Genomic DNA, 13,723 nt, shown 5'->3' on the forward strand with positions numbered 1-13,723 from the left:
ACAACCACAGGAAACGTAAAGGCCCTTCTGTGCTGGGGCAGAGGCCCTGCTCCGAGTTGCCCACGGGAGAGGACATGTGTGTCTGCCCCGTGTAATCTGAGGTACTTGGGAGGCTGAGGCAGGAGGATCCTAAGTTTGAGGCCAGCCTCAGGAACTTAGCATGGCCCTCTCTCAAAAAGGGCTGGGGGTGTAGCTCAGGAGGAGGGCAGCGCCCCGGGTTCAACCCACAGCACACACAGAGCAGGGAGGGTGGTGTCTACTTCACAGATGAAGAAACTGAGTCCCTGAGAGGTTACGTGACTTTGCCACACGCTAGGACCTGAAAGACCAGAGACGTGGCCCTTCAGAGATCACAGAGGAGGAAATAGGGCCAGAGAGAAATGGGGGGTCAGGGGAAGGACCATCTCACCAGTGCTGACTCGTGGTCAGTGATGTTAAGTTACCCAGATAAAAATTGGTGACACGTGCCCCTTAGGGCAACCTTGGACTCCCTGAAAGTCCAGTGAACCTCAAGTGGACCCAGGAAGGCCCCACTGCTTTCAGTAACACAGTTCATGTCCCTGGAATGATCCATGAGCAGGGCTTCCAAAAACAGTTGTACAGGTTGCACACTGCACAAGAGCACAGGCGGGCTGGAGTCCGCCCTGCCTCTCCATGGACGGGTGCATCAGCCCAGGAGAAGGAACCACAGAGGAGGCACTGTCCTTCTATTTGGGACGTGTGTGTTGGGAACCAAAGAGCTGGCCACAGGTCCAAACTAGGCCTGAGGGGGAACAAAGCTCAGTGGCACGTGCAGGGTCTTCCTGCCGGGAGCCTCCCTCCGCCCAGGGCCGTCCCCAGGGCGTGAGGTGTTCAGGACACGGAACCAAACCAAACTGAGCAGACCCTGCCAACCCTCCATCTGTCAGCCCGGCGGGAGGGAGGGACGGTTTCCTTGCCCCACCTCTGACGGGGGAGGAGCGGAAGTCCCCACCGTCCCCAGCTCCCGTCCAGGAGCCCGGCCACCTGGAGCCGGTCCAGCCCTGAGCTCATCCCAGAGCTCCTGCTCTGGGGCCAGCATCCAGGAGAGGGGACGGGAGGCAGGGAGGCCTGGGCCTCTGCGGCCCCCTTTCCCTTCCATTTCTCCATCAGGGATTCCTGGGCACCCCGTGAGCGCCGTGCCCGCGGGGCCTCAGTGTGTCCCCAGTCTCACTTAGTCCCCTGCAGAAACCTCGGGAGGCAAGTTCTCTGAGCCCCACTTCATCACTCGTTCAGTGAGCACATATTGAGCACCTACTGTGAGCAAAGCCCTGGTCTAGGAGCCAGGAACACAACAGCAGACAAAACAGGCAAGAAACCCAGCCCTTTGGGAGCAGGGATTCGAGCTGGGGAGACCGACGAGAAACCAGATCAGTGCACAGAAATGCACGGCTTGTCCGATGGTGCGAAGCGCTAAGGGGAAAAGTGAAGTAGGAAAGTGAGCGAGAGTTGGGATTTTAGATAAGGAATGTGAGGCACAGAGAGGCTTAGAGATTCCCCCAAGGCACACAGCAATTAGTAGCAAAGCTGGGATTTGAACCCAGGCCAACTGGATCTGGAACCCCTGCTGTTGGCCACTGTGTATTGGCTGCTTGAACTTGAACTCACTCACCTGGGAGCTTATTGGGAGCACAGGGTCAAGGCCGAGACCTGGTTCTGTGGAAACTTCCAGGGGCCTAGGGATCTAGTATTTTGGAGCAGTCGTCAGGTGCCCAGTTCCAAGGAAAGCTGGGCACAGAGCCAGGAGGGGGGTCCTGCTCCTAGTTGTCCAGGGCATCCGAGGTGCTTGTTCCTCGCCTCAGATTCAGGGTGCAAGGAGGCGCCGTCTGAGCCGCCTGCTCTCCTGACCGGCAGCTTTGTTTTTGGATGTTGGTTTTTCTCTTTCTTTGTTCGAGGGGGTCTTGGGGGGCACCGAGGACTGAACTCAGGGGCCCTCGACCACGGAGCCACCTCCCTGGCCCTACTTCGTACTTTATTTAGAGACAGGGTCTCACTGAGTTGCTTAGCGCCTCACTTTTTGCTGAGGCTGGCTTGGCGATCCTCCTGCCTCAGCCTCCGGCCGCGGGGACGACGGTCATGCACATCACAGCTGAGCCCCCTGTGACGGCTGAAGGGTCGAACGTCCCAAAGCGCCCCTTGCTGTGTGTACTCCAGCACACCTGCGTCCTGCACCTCTCTGACCTGGCCATCAGGCAGCCGGACAGTGGCCGAGACCCCGGCTCAGGGCAGTGGGGGCCCAAGCCCGCTTCTGGGGCTATTGGTGGTGCCCAGCGGAGCCTGGGGAAGCCACTTTCCTGCATCAGGCACGGCTCGGTTTTCTGGGGACGTGGCCCAGAGTCGACGTGGCTTGGGGACAGGGGCCCGTGAGGCAGGAAGGAGGGCGCGTCCTTCCCCGGGCTGCCCCTGGCTGGGTCAGAACAGAACAGGCTTGATGGCCCTGGGGGCCCCTGGGCCTGAAGCGGGTGGAGCGCACCTCACCAGCGCCGCCCTTGCCGTGGGACCCCGGCTCTGCGTGGCCGACCCCCAGGCCAAGCCCCCAGCCTGCTCTTCAGTGCTCAGACACCACCGAGGGTGGGCTTGTGAGCCGGACCCCGTGTTCCCTCCAGGACGAACAAGAGGAGGAGGAAGCCGCCAACCAGAAGCTCGCGCTGCAGAAGGCCAAGGAGGTGGCGGAAGTGAGCCCCCTGTCGGCGGCCAACATGTCCATAGCCGTGTAAGTCAGGGGTGGGCCGTGCCTAACCACTGGGCGGACGTGCCCGCGCTCCCACCCGCGTCCTCTCACATGGGCTCTGCTGGTGTTTAATGAGCACCGACCTCGGCCTGGAACTGCTGGGACTCGGGGGACGGCATCGGCAAGGTTGGAAAGCCCCACTTTGGGTAGCTCTCAAGTCAGCGAGGGCGATGACAAGATCACAGAACTAGAGAAAAAAAGATGGAGAGGGGAGAGGGGAGGGCGGAAGTGTAGAGGGTGGTGCTGCCGGGGCCTGGTGTGTGCAAGGGAGGATGCTCTCTGCCACTGAGTAACACCCCCAGCCCAGAGCTGTGCTTTCAAACTCAGGCAAAGCCTCCCCTGGAAGGTGGCAAGACCTGAGGGAGGTGAGGAAGGAGCCGGGAGGAGGTGTGGGGGAAATGCAGCCCAAGCAGAGGGACTGGTATATGCAAAGGCCCTGAGGCAGACTCCTGGTGTGTTCAGGGGATATGAAGGCCGGTGTGCCTGGAACCGAGTGAGCAGAAGGGGACTGTGGAGGGAGAGACGAGAGCAAGGAGGTGACGAGCAGGTCATGCAGGGCCTTGGGGGCCACGGGGAGGACTTGGGTTTTGCATCATCGGCAAAGGAGCAGAGGAGGGTCAGGACCTGACTCAAGTGCTCACAGGTGCCCTCTGGCCACTGTGGGGAAACGGACTGTGAAGGTGAGGAAGGGAGGTGGCCCAGCACGCCAGGTTGAGGGCACCAGCCTGTCCTTGCAAAGGAGATGGGGACTGGCCCAAGATGGAGCCCAGGGAGGTATAGAGGCAGCAGGATCCTGGACAGATTCTGAAGGTCCATGGAGAGCAGACAGTTCGCTGGGGTCAGGGACAAGGCAGTGAGGAACCAGAGACCTTGGATAAAGACAGCTGAGGACACAGTGCTCTGAGCTGTTCCTTTGGGTGGGGGGAACTCAGGGGGTCGCATGCTGCAGAGCGCTGCGTCCTGGGACTACGGGGAGGGGGCAGCTTTTCCAAACTGAGAGGTGGTGGCTGCAGGAGGGGAGCCCAGGGAGGCGCATGCGCGGTAGGTGAGTTTAGGAACAGCCTGTGCACAGGGATGGTCCCTATAACACCATCGGTGCCCCGCAGCCCTGGGGAGGCTCCGAGGGACCCGAGTGGGACCCCAGCCCCCGACACTCACGCAGCAGCCCCCACACTGCCCACCCTGGCTGCCCTGGTTCCTTTCCGTGACCCCAGACCCCCATTCAGGCCACGCGGGCACTGGGGGCTGTGGAACCTGCGCCAGACCCACGTCCACCGCCCTGGCCTCCGTGGCCATCTCCAAGCCACCCCAGAGGTTCCCGCGCTGCCCTTGGCGGCAGAGTAAAGACAGTAGGGCCCTCGGCCAGGCTGACAGGCCCGCCTCGGGCCCAGGTACCTGGGAGGTCACCCGAGACACCCACTCGGCCGCCCCGTCGGGCCAGGCTGAGCGTGGGGATCCGGGTGGGCGCGGCCGCGCCCGGGGAGCAACCGCGGGGCTCGCGGCGCGGGTCCGGGGCGCCGACCGGCCGTGCGTTGCAGGAAGGAGCAGCAGAGGAACCAGAAGGCGGCGCGCTCGGTGTGGGAGCAGCGCACGAGCGAGATGCGCAAGCAGAACCTGCTGGCCAGCCGCGAGGCGCTCTACCCGGGCCTGGACCCCGACGAGCGCTGGAAGGCGTCCTACGCGCGCCACCTGCGGCCCGACGTGAAGACGCACCTGGACCGGCCGCTGGTGGTGGACCCGCAGGAGAACCGCAACAACAACACCAACAAGAGCCGCGCCGCCGAGCCCGCCGTCGAGCCGCGCCTGGGCCCGCCGCGCGCCGACGACCTGCTGCGCAAGCAGGCGCGCTACCACGAGCGCGAGCGCGCGCGCGACCCCGCCGGCCCCGACGCGCGCAGGCCCTGGGCCGGCGGCCAGGAGGAGCCGAGCCGCGAGGGCCCCTACGGCCGCGAGTCCGACCACCCGCCCCGCGAGGGCGGCCCCGAGCCGCCCGGCTTCTGGGAGGCCGAGGCCGAGCGGCCCAAGGCCGGGGACGCGCACCGCAGGCACGCGCACCGCCAGGCCGCGCCCAGGGACAGCCGCAGCGGGTCGCCGCGCACCGGCGCCGACGGGGAGCCGCGCAGGCACCGCGTGCACCGCAGGCCCGGGGACGAGGCGGCCGACGACAAGGCCGAGCGCCGGGCGCGCCACCGCGAGGGCAGCCGGCCCGCCCGCGTCGGAGAGGGCGAGGGCGAGGGCCCCGACGGGGGCGAGCGCAGGAGGCGACACCGGCACGGCCCTCCCGCCACCTACGACGCGGACGCGCGGAGGGAGGACAAGGAGCGCCGGCACCGGAGGAGGAAGTAAGTGGGGTTCAGCCGCGCCCCAGCCCCGATTCACAGAGGGGAGACGGACAGGGGCGAAGGGCAGCGCCCCACGGCAGCCTGGAGTCCCGGGGACCGTCCACCTGGGCACATCAGGCAGCCCGGGGAGGACCGCACCCCGCAGGAGAGCTCTCATCCAGCCTCTCTGTGCTGCTGGTGGCCCTAAGTGACCTGTCTTCCCACCTGGGAAACGGGTCCAGGGGGTGGAATCGGGCCATTGCCGGGTGAAAGGAGGTGAAGTCCAAGGAGCCTGGAAGGGCCCTGGGGCCTAGTAAGTGCTCAGTAAAATTAGACCGTTTCCCAGCTCCCCGAGTCTCATCCTACCTGGTGTGTTCCAGGAGCATGGGAAGGCTCTTGGGGGCCCCAGAGTTGAAGGGGCAGCAGTGTACCAGGCTCTTGGGCATGTCCCCAGGCCAGAGTACTCAAGGTGATTCTGCACAAAGGGGCCTAACGGCTTCAAGGAGTGTGGACATTGTTCCATTATAAACCAGGGTCCCCTTAGTCCCCCCTTATGTGACCAGTAGGTTGATTGGCTTAGTGGTGTGGGTCAGTGATTCTGCTCTGTGGTGTCCAAATGAGGCCGGCAGTTCTTAAACTTGACCGTGTGTGTGTGTGTGTGTGTGTGTGTGTGTGTGTGTGTGAGAGAGAGAGAGAGAGAGAGAGAGAGAGAGAGAGAAAGAGAGAGGGGGTGTGGGGAGGGAGAGAGAGAGTGTCCCCCTGAATCTTGTTAAAACTCGGATTCTAATTCAGGACCTGGGCCTCCGTGGAGCCTGAGATTCTGCCTTTCTGAGCAGTTCCCAGGTGGGGGCAGCGCTGCCCGTCCAGGGACCACACTTCAGTGCGGGGATTCTGGGGACGCAGTGACATGGTTCTGGTGGCGGCGGGGACATGATTGCGCATGCGCAGGCTGATGACTTGGGGTTTGTGGACACCTCAGAGCCCAGGAAGGGAGGTGCTAACGGTGTCGCAGTGTTCTAGACCGCGGCTGCGTCCTGGTGAGGTTCCACAGCAGCAGAGGCCAGGCCTCCTCCACCGTCCAGGGGCTGCAGGCAGAAAAATGTGGTGCACACTAAAAACCTGCAATGAGTGTTTTCTGAGTTTGGTCAAAACGACGTTGGCTTCAAATGAAAGGTTCTGATAATCACAAGCCGGGTTTTCTATTTGCATGAGAGAGGGTAGGGAGTCGCCAAGGAGAAAGGACAGTGTCTTCCTGGGTGGGACCGTCCTGCACGGGGCGGGGCCTTTGGCTCACCTACCTCCCCTTCCCCAGATGCCCACAGCGCCCCTCGGCCCGACGCCACTCGGTCTCCGTATTTCCTCAATGCCCTCCTAAAACCATCCTGTGGGTCCTTGTTTCTCCCGAGCTTTCCCCACTGGGCTGATGGAGCCTTTCACCATTTGCTAAGTGCCTACTGTATGCTAAGCTCACGCTGTGAATTCCCTCAAGTAATGACAGATGGGGGGGCACATGGTGGGGGACGTGGTCTCATCACAAAATGCCTGAGACCGGCCAGTTGTGCTCAAGAACGGTGAGCTATTGCCAGGCAGGGGGGCGCACCCCTGTCATCCGGCTACTCTGGAGGCTGAGGCAGGAGGATGGCAAGTTCAAGGCCAGCCTCAGCAACCTAGCAAGACCCTGTTTCAAACAAATACAATAAAAAGGACTGAGGGTGTGGCTGGGTGGCAAGGCGCCCCTGAGTTCAGTCCCCAGTGCTGCGGACACAAAGAAACTGTCAGCTGCTTCAGCAGCAGTAGGGAGCACCAGGATGTGCCGACTGTTATCCTCCACACTCTCATCAACACACAGGGTGAGGACCTGAGCTTCCCCACTCCAGTTCCCCGTTTTTGCAGAGGGAACTGGCTTTTCCCAGGAGCGGCCGGCCACCAGCCTAGGGGAGCAGGATGGAGATCCAGCCCTCCCATCGCCCAGGGCCTCGCCTCTCTCCAGAAAAGGCAGTAGCCCCCACCTCCACCAGGGCCTCCGTGGATCCCGTGGGAACCAGACAGTCACCGCTAGGTCCCTTATTAATAGACACTGCAAATGCTGAGGCCAGCACAGAAGCAGGTTAGTCATTTGGCTGGTTTAAAAAAAAAGTCATATTGCTCACTGGAGATAAACGCTCAGGAAAGCACATTTTGCTTTTTTTTTTTTTTTTTTTACCGAGCCCCATCCCCAGCCCTATTTTGTCTTTTATTAGAGACAGGGTCTCACTGAGTTGCTTAGGGCCTCACTTTTGCTGAGGCTGGCTTTGAACTCGAGACCCTCCTGCCTCAGCCTCCTCAGCCTCCGGGATCATGGGTGCGAGCCACTGTGCCCAACCTTTTTTTTTTTTTTTTTTTTGACCTGAGGTCTCTCGGGGTTGCCCAGGCTGGCCCGCCCTCTGGACTCAAGCCATCCTCCTGCCTCAGCCTCCTGAGTAGCTGGGGCTGCAGCCCGGGCCACCATATCATATCTGGCTGATTGAAGCATTATTAAGAGGGGGGAATCCAAGACGAGGCATTAATCTAATTAATTTGCAGACATAAAATAATAAGCAGTTTCTGGTCTCTGGGGGATGATGCCGCGGCCCCGAGCCTCCCCTGTTCCCTGCCTCATCCCTGAGGCCCTGTCCCAGCCGCTCCCTGAGGGCTTGGTCCCCGCGGTACGGTTGACGGAGGTCTGTCCCCTCCCCTCCCTCCTCCCCCTTCATCTCTCGCCCCAGCACCCGCTCTTTCATGGTGTCCCGGCAGGGGCGCCCCAGGGCGGCCAAAGTGAGGAGGAGCTTGGCCGATTCCCAGTGAAAGCCATCCCTGTGGACCCCAGGGCGCGGCCCCGCCTCCCCAGACAGCTCCCGGCCAGTCCTGGCACAGGGAGGGGCCTGCCCGGTCCTGCCCACCTGCACTGGTCGCCATGGCAACCCAGGCCCAGAGGACGCCCAGCCCCGGTGTGTCCTGCCCTGAGCCCTGAAGCAGCCCCGTGCGCCCTTGGCGGCCTCCCCGCACCCTGCTCCGTGCACCCCAGTCGCCCATCGCCCCGTTTCCTTCGGCCAGCCCTGCCGTGGCCTCGGGGTCCGAGGACCGCCCCCGGCAGCCTTCCTGCGCTCGCCACCACCCTGGCCTCGGTGCCCTCCGGGGTGATGGGGGGCGTCCTCATCAGGGGTCATGGGGGCCATCGGGGGTCAGCGAGGTGTGCGTGGAGCGAGCTGAATGGGGGTTCCTGTTACCTCGCTCCCCAGGTAATGGGGACCAGCCCTGGATCCGGGGTCTGAGCGCGTCCCGTCCCGGGCAGGAGCCCCACAGCCCAGCAGAGCAAGCCGGGCCAGCGGGAGGGACGGCGCGGGCAGTTATGCAACGGCCTCCTGGGGCACAGGGCACAGAGGCCAGCCCCGGGAGGAGCGGGGAGGCCGGCCGCCGGTCTCCTGCCTCCTTGGACTCCTCCGCGGAGACACTGGAGCGAAGCCCCCCGAGGTGCAGGAGGCTCTGCGCCTGCACCTGGTCAGACGCCCTGACCCACAGCCAGCGGGAACTGAGAGGAAGAAGGACAAAGCCAACTAAGGCCAGGGCCCTCGCCCTCCCTCAATAATGTCACCTAGCAAGGAAGCACCCCGAGGGTCCTCGTGGACCAGGCCGCCGTGTCCTGTGAGTGTTCTGCTCTATTTTCGGTGCTGGGCGCTTCACCCAGGACGCTCTACCCCCCGAGCCACACCCCAGCCCTTTTTTATTTAGAGACAGGGTCTCACTAAGTTGCTGCCGCTGGCCTCAAATTTGCGATCCTCCTGCCTCAGCCTCCAGTGTTGCTGGAATTACAGGCACATGCCACCGCACATGGCTTGTGTGATTTTATACAACCTCCTTAGATGGTGACCAAAGGATGGGCTCCTTTTTAAGTGGTGACTTATTAGGTCTGCTTGGGGGCAGGAAGATCTTTCATTAAAAATCTAGACGGTGGCCTCCGCCGTATCAAGCAGTTCTGTGGCGGTGGATTCAACCAGGTGCAGGTCAGAAATCTCGGGGGTGAATCCGTGTCCACACTGAGGGGGGACAGTTTTCTTGTCTGAATCCCCTGAACAACACTGTGCGCCCAGCGTCACGTTAGGAGTCCCTGGTCATCTGGAAGTGGTGGACCGTCTTCAGGAGATTCCACAGATTCTGTGCCAATGCTTCTTTATGTGGGGGATTGAGCATCTGGGGGTCTTGGTATCCAGGGGGCCCTGGGGCCTCCCCTGTGGAGGCCAAGGGAGGCTCGCATGGTACTTAACGAGAAGGTCTCCCCGGCCAGACTCCCAGCTTACGGTTGGCTTCTCAGAACGCACCGCGCACATCAGAACCGGGAGCGTCCTGTGGGCGCTGTGACAGGCGGGGGAAGCCCTGGTTTAGCATTCACTTCCCGTCACCCACACGGGGATGATGCCCGGTGGGCAGAGGCGGATGGTCTCTGAGGCCACCCACAACCCGTGGCCTCCCTGGCTGGCCAGCACATGGCCGTCACCTGTGTCCCCGGGTCTCCCCCTTCCCTTCCCTTCGAGAGGATTTGCCGTGGGTTTGGGCTCCGACAATCTTGGCTCGAGATCCTCCAGTCAATGACATCTGCAAAGACCCTTTGTCCAAAAGAGGTCACTCTGGCGGGCCCGGGGGGACCTGTCTTGGCAAGAGGGAGGAGGGCCTGGGCCTGGGCGAGCCCACACCCAGCAGGACAAATCCTGCCCTGGTCCAAGGCCTGGCAGCAACCCACAGTGTCCCATGGCCACCTCTAGTCCTCATGGGACTCCCAGGCCACCACTCTGCGTTACGGATGATAAACTGAGGCTGAGGGACTCTCTGGGGTCACGTAGCAAGTAACCTCTGGGAGGACCACTTCAGTCTCCAGGACACGGGGACGGTCCCATTGCCGTGGGACCAAAAAGGATAAAAACATCCTGAGAGAACTCAGGCTCAGAGAGGTTAGTCAGGCTGCTCAGGGTCACACAGCTCCTACGTGGCATTGCTGAGGCTCCAACCCAGCTCGACTTCCCTCCCAAGTGTCCATGTGACCCATGTGACGGAGGGTGAGGGCCTTCCCCACGGGGACTACAGTAGGACTGCCTGGCTTCTCCTTCTGGGAGGTGTGGGTACAAACAGCCGGTACCTACTCCCACCTGGGGTCAGAGGGAGCCTCTGCTGACTAGCTCCACGCTAGCTCCACGCTGGCTGTGCTGCAGCTGGCTGTGTGGCCTGGGGCAGGGCCCGTCTGTCTCTGATCCCCATTTTCTCATCTATAGAATGAGAATGGCAGCGAATGCTCCCCTCGCCTGTGGCTAAGCCGCCATGGAATGGCCTGGTTTGGTTGGTTGGTTGGTTGGTTTGGTTTGGTTAATTGGATTTAGTTGGTTGGATTGGTTTGGCTGGTTGAGTGGGTTGGGTTGGTTGGTTTGGTTAATTGGTTTGGTTGGGTGGGTTGGGTTGGGTTCGTTGATTTAGTTTGGTTGGTTCGGTTGATTTGGTAGGGTTGGTTTAGTTGGGTCGGTTGCATTGGTTGCATTGATTTGGTGGGTTGGGTTGGGTTGGTTGGTTGGGTTGGTTAATTTGGTTGGATTGATTTGGTTGGGTTGGGTTGGTTGACTTGGTTTGGTTGGGTTAGGTCGGTTGGTTTGGTTAGTTGGGTTGATTTGGTTGGGCTGGTGGGGCAGTGGGATTGGTTGGGCTGGGTTGGTTAGGTTAGTTGGGTTGGGTTGATTTGGTTGGGTTAGATTGGTTGGTTTAGTTGGTTTGGTTAGTTGGGTTGGGTTGCTTGGTTTGGTTGATTTGGCTGTGTTAAGTTGGTTGGGTTAGTTGGGTTGGGTTGACTTGGTTGGGTTAGGTTGATTGGTTTGGTTGGTTGGGTTAACTGGGTTGGATTGACTTGGTTCGGGTTAGTTTTCTTGGTTGGGTTGGGTTGACTTGGTTGGGTTAGGTCGGTTGGTTTGGTTAGTTGGGTTGACATGGTTGGACTGGTGGGGCGGTGGGGTTGGTTGGGTTGGTTGGTTAGGTTGGTTGGTTGGGTTAGTTGGGTTGGGTTGACAGTTGGGTTAGTTGGTTGGGTTGGATTGACTTGGGGCAGTGGGATTGGTTGGGTTGGTTAATTGGGTTGGGTTGACGTGGTTGGCCTGCTGGAGCGGTGGAACTAGATGGGTTGGTTGGTTAGTTGGGTTGGGTTGATTTGGTTGGGTTAGGTTGGTTGGTTGGTTAGTTGGGTTGGGTTTATTTGGTTGGGTTAGGTTGGTTGGTTGGTTAGTTGGGTTGGGTTTATTTGGTTGGGTTAGGTTAGTTGGTTGGTTAGTTGGGTTGGTTAGTTGGGTTGGGTTTATTTGGTTGGGTTAGGTTAGTTGGTTGGTTAGTTGGGTTGGTTAGTTGGGTTGGGTTGACGTGGTTGGGCTGCTGGGGCGGTGGGACTGGTGGGTTGGCTTGGTTTGTCGGTTTGGCTGTGGCTCTGGGGTGACCCCAGGCGGGTGTGTGCTAGGCAAGCGCCCTGCCACTGAGCCACCCCAGGCCATCCCTTGCCGGGTCTTGGGCAGGTGCCACCCTGTCCCCGCCGTCCTGACTCCGCTGTGGTTCTTTTCTGCTGACCTGCCTTCCTCAGAGAGAACCAGGGCGCCGGGGTCCCCGTGTCCGGCCCCAACCTGTCCACCACGCGTCCAATCCAGCAGGACCTGGGCCGCCAGGACGCGCCGCTGGCCGAGGACATGGACAACCTGAAGAACAACAAGCTGGCCACAGCGGAGCCGGCCAGTCCCCACGACAGCCTGGGCCCCGCCGGCGCACCCCAGAGCCCCGCCAAGATGGGGAACAGCACGGTCCCCGGCCCCGCGCCCACCCCGGCCGCCAACCCGCACAGCAGCGCCGGCCGCCGAGTGCCCAATGACCCAGGGCCCCCGTCGCACCCTGGCGCCCCCAAGGCCCCCGAGAACAGCCTCATCGTCACCAACCCCAGCAGCGGCCAGGACGCCTCGGCCAGGACCGGGAGGCCCGAGCACACGGCCGTGGACATCCCGCCCCCAGGGCCACCCCTCAACCACACGGTCGTGCAAGGTGAGTGACCACGGGAACCTTGGGGACCTCGGGGATGTCAGACAGGCGCTGCTTCAGCCCAAGGAGCGTTAATATCTCAGATATTGGATCCAAATGTCGCCATTTGGACCCGCGAACCGTGTTTTCTGAACTGTAACGAGACGCTCTGTGTTCCTCTCACCCTGGGTCCTGGACGCCCAGTGTCCCCCACGCCCCAGCCTGTCACCATCTAGTCTGGCCACATACCCTGTGCCCAGTAGCCACACTGCTGTGGCCTGGGCCCGTGTCCCCCTGTAAATGGGGCTGTTAGCACTCCCTGGGTGCCCCCAGCCTCGGCATGAAGGTCAGGCAGGACAGGGACAGGGCTGACCAAAGCCCCCGAGGAGCCCAGCAGACTCAGGGCCACAGAGTGGCTGGGAACAGGCTTTCTGGGGCCAAGCGGTTCAGGTGTCCCCTCAAGGCTGTGTGACCTGAGGCAAGTCACTGCACTTCTCTGTGCCCCCGTTTCCCTGTCAGTCAGTGGGGACCATGAAGTACCCCCCACAAGGGTCAGTGAGGCCGCAGCGACGTGCCCCGCGCCTGGGGTGGGTGGGAGCTTCCCGGCCCCCGGGTGTGGACGGGAGCCCAGAGACTCCTGGGAAACCACGGAGGGTGCCCTGGTTCTTGTCCCAACAGTGAACAAAAACGCCAACCCTGACCCACTGCCGAGGAAAGAGGAGGAGAAGAAGGAGGAGGAGGAGGAGCCCGGGGAGGACGGCCCCAAGCCCATGCCCCCCTACAGCTCCATGTTCATCCTGTCCACCACCAACCCGTGAGTAGGCCCGCGGCCAGGCAGGGCACCGGGGCCCCCGGGGAGGTGGACGAGGGCCACGGGGCAGAGGGGGAGCGACCCCCCAACACCACCTTCAGCCCTGAGTGGCCCTTCCTTAAGTCGTATAAGATGGACGCTGTCATAGTGCATCCCGAGCTGACCCAGGAAGGTGCCCTCGGCCATCAGGGCTCTGATAAGGCCTGCAATTCAGAGCTTCGGTCACCACCTCTTTGGAGACCCCACCGTGTCCCACTCCTGCATTGGTGACTCTCTGGTCTTCGTACTCCAGGCCACATTACAGATGAGAACACTGAGGCACAGAGGGGTCACAAGATGCCCCAGTCCCACAGCTGATTCTACAAAGAAAGAAAGAAAGACAGACGGACATCTCTGTGACCCATCGGTCCTCAAAACCCTTCATCCCCCTTTCTTCAGCCCAGTGTGGGGACCAAGACTTCAGAGTCGTTAGGAGCCACAGTGCTGTAGGGACAGACGAGGCAGGGCACCGAGGACAGCAGGAAACAGTTTTATTTGGCTGCAGCCAGGTTCAGAGGGCACAGCTTTTGTTGTAATCAATCAATCCCCTGAACCCCGAGTTCAGGCAGTTTCAGAGTTTTATACCCAGCATGTAAGGGGAGGGGCTCAGAAGTTCACAGTCTGCAGAAGTTCACATAAAAGCAGCTTTTTCTTTCACTGTTCTGGGCAAGTTAACCCTTCAAGGACCACACCTGAGATGGGGAGAGCGTCTTCTCCCCTTTCTTTCCTCCCCCTGCCAGCTGTTACCATGGAGCCCAATTG

At 61.2% G+C, this 13,723-nt stretch overlaps 1 protein-coding gene across 7 annotated transcripts in view; it reads left to right on the forward strand.

Annotated features, from left to right (window-relative positions):
• Positions 1–13,723, forward strand: part of Cacna1a (calcium voltage-gated channel subunit alpha1 A) — a 245,765-nt gene that overhangs the window by 177,892 nt on the left and 54,150 nt on the right. For all 7 annotated transcript variants that reach the window (XM_058576793.1, XM_058576792.1, XM_058576794.1 and 4 more), the window contains 4 exons: positions 2,625–2,731; positions 4,288–5,091; positions 11,687–12,135; positions 12,790–12,925. In XM_058576793.1, coding sequence (XP_058432776.1) covers positions 2,625–2,731; positions 4,288–5,091; positions 11,687–12,135; positions 12,790–12,925 — 1,496 coding nt within the window. The remainder of the gene's footprint in view (positions 1–2,624; positions 2,732–4,287; positions 5,092–11,686; positions 12,136–12,789; positions 12,926–13,723) is intronic.

This window comes from Marmota monax, unplaced genomic scaffold (assembly GCF_021218885.2).
Source record: "Marmota monax isolate L192 unplaced genomic scaffold, Marmota_monax_Labrador192_F-V1.1 WCK01_AAM20220418_F8-fsc00021, whole genome shotgun sequence".
NCBI lineage: Eukaryota > Metazoa > Chordata > Mammalia > Rodentia > Sciuridae > Marmota > Marmota monax.